Source organism: Juglans microcarpa x Juglans regia, chromosome 8D (assembly GCF_004785595.1).
Source record: "Juglans microcarpa x Juglans regia isolate MS1-56 chromosome 8D, Jm3101_v1.0, whole genome shotgun sequence".
Classification (NCBI taxonomy): domain Eukaryota; kingdom Viridiplantae; phylum Streptophyta; class Magnoliopsida; order Fagales; family Juglandaceae; genus Juglans; species Juglans microcarpa x Juglans regia.
The window spans coordinates 29,772,330-29,779,149 of record NC_054608.1 but is presented as its reverse complement, the minus strand read 5'-3'; the positions used below and the strand labels follow the sequence as shown (position 1 = coordinate 29,779,149).

The following is a 6,820-nucleotide window of genomic DNA, read 5'->3' as shown; positions in this document are numbered from 1 at the left end:
TTAAAAACGTATTTTTCATGACTTTCTCGGAGGCAAATAAATAAATAAAAGGGACTTCTTGATGGAGACTGGCTTGGGAAAAGGAACATGTATTCCTGACTAGTTCAAAAAAGGAAAAAAATATTAAAAAAAAAAAAAAATTCTTGACTAGTTCAATGACGAGTACTAATAGTTGCCTTCTATAAAGAGAAGACCATCTTCTTCTAAGTTAACTATTACGAACGAACGAAGAAAGAATATTAGAGATACAGAAAAAGGCAATTAACTATGTCCTCCTTGCTTGAAACTGTAAAACTCCTACTTGGGTTACTTGTAATTTCTACAGCAATATTTGTAGTAGCAGCAGCTGAAGTACCCAATCCCAACTGCAGCAGAAAATGTGGATCGCTTGACATCCCCTACCCATTTGGAACATCCAAAGACTGCTACCTTGACTCATATTTTCTCATTACTTGTAACTCCTCCTCCAACGACTCCGGGACGATTATTCATACACCACTTCTGCGCAAAAGCAGCATAGAGGTACGCGGCATATCATTGGCAGATGGTGAATTGCGAATCTCAGCTTATGTAGCCCATGATTGCCCACCGGAATCGGGCTACAATTTCGACAATAGCTATACCTTTCTCAAGGTGAAAGAGTTTCCCATCTCGTATTCAAAGAACGTGCTCACCGCCATCGGTTGCAACACTATGGGGCTCATTTCAAGTTCATTCTCAAACAAGAATTATACGACAGGATGTGTGTCACTCTGTGACAGCATCGACGGCATGGTTAACGATTCTTGCTCTGGTGTAGGCTGCTGCCAGACTCCTATTCCAAATAGAATAAAAGATTTTACTGTGAACGTTGACAGCGTTAACAACTACTTCAATGTGAGCAAATTCAGTCCATGTGGTTTCGCCTTTGTAGTGGAAAAAAAAGCATACAACTTTTCTACCTTAGATCTTCAGAATATGCAGAATAAAAAAGTTGTTCCCTTGGTGCTAGATTGGGCAGTTGGGAACCAGACATGCGAAGATGCTAAAAAGAATATTACAGGATATGCATGTAAGGCAGCGAATAGTGAATGTTACAATTCCACAAACGGTCCTGGATATCGTTGCAACTGCTCCTCGGGCTATTACGGAAACCCATATCTCTCTGGTGGTTGCAAAGGTACATAATTCATGTTCTATATATATGCATTAATTTGATAACTTCTTAGATCTTCTTTAATTTCTTTGTTTTCTTTAGTCTGAGTTTTCATGTGATATTCCGTCAAATCCATATTCCAAGAATATAAATATATATCGAAAATGAATATTTAATAATATATTTAAAAATATTCTTTCATAATTATTAAAAAATATTCATATACAATTATTGAAAATGAATATTCTTGTAATAGATTTTGATAATATTCTAGTAATATAATATAATTTTTTATTATTATTTTGAATCAATTGTGATTTTTGTTTGGCTTATAATTTCTTTTTTGTGTGTATATAGGTAGACATAATTAGATAATATTGTATATAGAGAAATATTTATAAATATCAAAAAATATGAGGATCGATATTATAAATTTATTGATAGTTTGAAGAAATATTTAAAACAAAATAAAAAAATTATTTATATGATATAATCTAGATCGAAGAACTTAATAGATAAATTTTGATGATGTACGTACTTAATTTAAAGAACAAAATCCAAAAATTATTGGAAGTGCTCTTAATTAGTTAGTTTTTCCTGCTAAATGACCATCATATTGATGATTTTTTATTGCAACGATGGATGTGAGTTTTGACAGCTGTATTCATGATACTGTTTTCAGATATTGATGAGTGTACAACTCCAAATCACGAGTGCGCCGATATTGCATGTGTCAACCATGTGGGGTCTTACAGCTGTTCTTGCCCTAAGGGGTACCAAGGAGATGGGTGGAGAAATGGAAGTAGTTGCACTCCCGTTATTCCTAAACCAAGCAATTCTAAGAATATCATCATTGCACTATGTAAGTATATATAAATGATTTGTACGGTCTGTGTAAATTAGTTAAAACATCTCTATTTAGAAAATGAAAACTATAGATGTGATCAATTGGTGTCATTGTAGTATCTGGAAGAAAGATTAAAGGCAATTGAAAATAATTTACGATTTTGGCTTTAACATCAACCACATTTGAAAGATGTCAAAGGTAGATATATGTATGCTAGCTTATGAGGTAATCACTAATGTAAATACTTTCTAGCTCAAATATTCATTCCGTCGTCCTAAATATTGGTTCTTAATTAACTTGGCTCAAAATGATTGCAAATTGTAACGCAGATATAATATTATTGGCATTGAGTAAATAGGAAGAGAAATGTTTTAGCTACAATATGATTTCATAAAATTGTAAACTCACAAACTAACGTGTCTAGATGTAATACTACTTTTATTGTAAAATAGATCTATCGTATCGTATGATGTCATATAAATTTGTATGAGTTTAATTTTGTGAAATTTCTTTGTATGTCTAGCACTTTTCAAACATGAATAATGAAACATTGGATTTTAGTGACAATTTTACTTGAGAATTCATTTTCTGCAGGCATCAGCATGAGTCTCCTAGTCTTGCTATTGGGAGGTTCTTCAGTACTTTTGGGATTGAAAAGAATGAAGCTCATCAAACTCCAAGAAAAGTACTTCCAACAAAATGGTGGCTTAATATTACAAGAACATATTTTGAATCATGGAAGGTCTATGGAGACAACAAAAATCTTTAGTAATGATGAGCTTAAAAAGGCCACCAACAATTATGATGAGAGTAGAGTCCTTGGCAAAGGGGGTTATGGAACTGTTTACAAAGGTGTATTATCCGATAACAAAGAGGTTGCCATCAAAAAGTCCAAAATCTGTGATAAGAGCCAAATCAAGCAATTCATAAATGAGGTGATTTTGCTTACCCAAATCAATCATAGAAATGTGGTTAAACTAATAGGTTGTTGTCTTGAAACAGAAGTTCCCTTACTTGTTTATGAATTCATCACAAATGGGACTCTTTCTTACCATATTCATGATATAAGTCGTGCTTCTTCTCTTTCATGGGAAAGACGTTTGAAGATAGCAACAGAAACAGCAAGAGCCCTTGCATACCTACATTCTGAAACTTCTATGCCAATTATACATAGAGATGTGAAAAGTACAAATATACTATTAGATGATAACCACACAGCAAAAGTTGCTGACTTTGGAGCTTCAAGGTTGATAGCTCTTGATGAAATAGAAATAACCACCTTGGTGCAAGGAACCCTTGGGTACTTGGACCCTGAATACTTCCAAACTGGCCAGCTAACAGAAAAAAGTGATGTGTACAGCTTTGGTGTTGTGTTGGCAGAGCTTCTGACAGGTGAAGAGGCAATTTCTTCCAATAGGCCTGAAAGTTATAAAAATCTTGCAATGTATTTTGGTTCTGCAGTGAAAGAGGATCGTCTACATCACATTCTTGAGGATCACATTGTCAATGAGGCTAATATTGAGCCAATAAAGGAAGTTGCTAATCTTGCAAGAGCGTGCTTAATGTTAAGAGGGGAGGATAGGCCCACTATGATGGAAGTGGCAATGGAGCTAGAAGGATTGAGAATTATGGAAAAGCATCCATGGGGAAAGGATAATCAAACCACAGAAGAAACAGAATACTTACTCAATACAACTACACTCTCTTTAAACATTGATATTGGCGTTGGTTCTTCTGTAAGTGTAGTTAGTGGACATGATAGCATGATAAACCAACTCGTGAAACCCCTAGATGATGGTCGATAAGTAGTTAAGTTGACAATAATTGATTTATATAAATCAATTAGATCCATTCATGAACTTCTACATGGCTATTAATGTTGTGTAATAATGTTGTAGACTAGATCATTCAGTACCTTATTTTGGTTGTCCCTCTTTTACTAAATTTCTGTAGTTGGATGTAACTTGCAACAGTTTTGTGTTTAAAAATGTTAATGTAATAAAAGTTGTACAATTTGTACTCTCTTTCATAATGCAACGAGGGTTCCATCATAAATACTCTTCAGTTCCTAGGTACATTACACTGCCAATTAGCATCAACTAATTAACTGAATCATGACATTTATCCCGGCCTTTTCCATAAAGAAAATTAGGGGAAAAAAATATGAACAAATGACAAGAAACTAAAACTAAACAATGACACATGAATGATAAAATGGTAGATCTAGAGCTCAATTGGCCAACCCTCATCAAGAGGGTCGTCACTCCCTCATGGGGTGGCTCTTGTCTTCCTAATTATTTGTAGTTTTCCTTAACATGATTTTCAGCAAAAGAGTGCATCTTTCATCCGAATGTACTGTACAGTTGGGTTTAACATGTAATCGAAACCTAATATGTTAAGTCTCTCATTTCATACAAATAAATTGAGATGTAAGAATTATTGCCAATATTCGAAAAAGAAAATTCCAAATTTGCATATCTCACTTCACTTTTCTTTGATATGGGTTGGAGAATCTTTGACAAGTAATTAATGAACCCATGATAGATCTACGCCCTCTCCATTGCTTGATCAAGTACTAAAGATCATGACTTGCATGTAGAACTTACCTAGTTCTTCATTGAATATAAATTAGGTCTAATCTAGCTTTCCATTTGAGGATCGAATCCCCATTTCAACCAAGAGCTTTCAAAGGATACAACAATGAAAGCAAAGTCGACAGAGACAATATCCCATTTGCAAAATTGTCATTGCTTCATGTCATGTTGAGCTAACATGGTAATCCTTGAACTTGGAAGCAAAGTCGGAGACAGGTTCCTCAGTAGGTGCTCTTTCATACATGCTTTATTGGGAAATCAATTCTTGAGTTTCTCATCATGCATGCTTCTTTCTTCTTGGTTTGATTTATAGATTTTGTTAACATTTTGTTTTCCTCTAGGTTTTTATCCGTTAAGGAACATTAGCGGTGAGCATTTTTTATTTTTCATATGCTCTTTTTGTGGTATAATTTTTTGTTGTTAAACTAAAGAGAAGATCACTAGCTAGCTAGGTTGTTAGCCATGAGAGAGATCCAAAGAGAGAAAAAAGGACAAGGAAAATGACAAAGAAGAAGAGATGGAGATCAGGAGTACTGGGTGGCTTGGAGAGGGGAGATGGAGAAATAAATTCGGGTTCTTGTGAGAGAGATGAAGAGGAAGAGTCAGAAAGGACAAAACTATATATTTAGAAATATTTTGGTGTTTAAATTAGTTTCGTGTGAAATAATAATAAAATCATAATATATTAACATGTCTGTCTTTCATTAGTGGACGGATGGAAACCATACTTTTAAGGAGATTAATCCGTATTGAACATATATAGAACATGCAACTCATGAAGGATCAGACAATTAAACTTTAACCCGCCGATAAAAAAAAAAACAACATTCAAAGTGGTTTTTTTAAACAGTTCTTAAAAATATAATCTTCTAGTTGGACAAACAATTTTATAAAAATAAAATAAAAAATCTTCGTGACAGTTTTCCGTGGGTTCCAAGTTCCATGGACATTATAATTAGAGCTCGTTTGGATACAAAAACTATCTCATCTCATAATTATAATTTTTTTTAAATTTTTATACAAAGTATAATAAATAATTCAACTTTTTTAAAGTCTAAAATAATAATAATATTAAAAAATAATATTCTAATAATATTTTATTTAACTTATCTAAAATTATTTCATCTCATCTCACCATCCATCTTACTATTTTATGTATTTGTATGTTACTTTATTCCTTTGGTCAGTACTCCAATCAAAAGTCTGCATAATGCTTGCCTGCTTCATTTTTCCCACTTAACTTCCATTTTGTTTTCTCTGTTTTCTCCTCTTTCGTCGTCACGTCTTATGTGGTTGATTGGACTTTTACTCTGGAGATCGCATACAATACTCAATCATATAAATTTGAGTCTCAATCACAAAGAAAAAATGTAAAAAATGATATATAATATTCATATTCATTACAAGAAGAACTTACATTTATAGTTAGTTATTTATGACGAAAATAACAATTTACTATTAGAATGAGTCTTTTTTTGTAGGGATTCCTCGATGAGCAATGCTACATAATCTCTTATCCTCCACACACCACATTTTTTTTTAAAATTTTAAAATTTTTTTAAATTTTTTTTGAGTTTATTCTTTTTAAACTAATTTAATTTTTCTATTCATTATTCATATATTAAATATTTGATAAAAGAAAAAAAATAATAAAAATTTAAAAAAGTGTGGTATGTGGAGGTTGTGTGAATAGTATGAGGTTGTGTAAATTTTTTGTTCCTCGATATAGTTAAAATGTTTCTATACTTTAAATTAGACTCAGCATCGTTTGACCGCTACGCCTTGTGTTTATATTATCTTCTTCTTGTTGATCTAGTCTTTTTGTTGGAAAAAAGTGATATCATTTTCTTTTGAAGTGATATTGTCGATAATTAACAATGACTGCATACAATATTGAAACATATAAACTTGTGTCTCAACGATCAAGACAAATCTTAAAAATGACATCTATAGTTTTCATATTCACGACAAGAAAAACTGGTATATGTGGTTTGAACGCTACCTTGTGTTTATATTATCTTCTTCTTTCTTCTAATCTTTTTGTTGGAAAAAATTGATATAATTTTCTTTCAAAGTGATATTGTCGGTTTATGATGGTGAATAATGCTAAGTTAGACGTAAGTCTTCATAAAATATTATCTATCATCAATTTAACCTATTGGGTCAAATGGGTATCTCAATAATTAACCATATAAAGATTTTATTTAAATAAAATCTCTTAAAAGTTTTTACAATAACCTATAA

At 32.4% G+C, this 6,820-nt stretch overlaps 1 protein-coding gene across 1 annotated transcript; it reads left to right on the top strand.

The window, feature by feature from the left end:
* Positions 1 to 267: 267 nt before the first annotated feature.
* LOC121242405 (wall-associated receptor kinase 3-like) lies at positions 268 to 3,787 on the top strand. The gene is made up of 3 exons (XM_041140273.1): positions 268 to 1,159; positions 1,818 to 1,997; positions 2,577 to 3,787. Exons 1-3 carry the CDS (start codon positions 268 to 270, stop codon positions 3,785 to 3,787), a joined length of 2,283 nt encoding a protein of 760 aa, XP_040996207.1.
* Positions 3,788 to 6,820: the final 3,033 nt, after the last annotated feature.

What these genes read in the sequence shown, in the direction of transcription:
- LOC121242405 (XM_041140273.1), top strand. Translation starts at nt 268, where the DNA reads ATGTCCTCCTTGCTTGAAACTGTAAAACTCCTACTTGGGTTACTTGTA. An exon ending in TCTCTCTGGTGGTTGCAAAG is followed by an intron (nt 1,160 to 1,817) that starts GTACATAATTCA and finishes TACTGTTTTCAG; the next exon opens with ATATTGATGAGTGTACAACT. An exon ending in GAATATCATCATTGCACTAT is followed by an intron (nt 1,998 to 2,576) that starts GTAAGTATATAT and finishes CATTTTCTGCAG; the next exon opens with GCATCAGCATGAGTCTCCTA.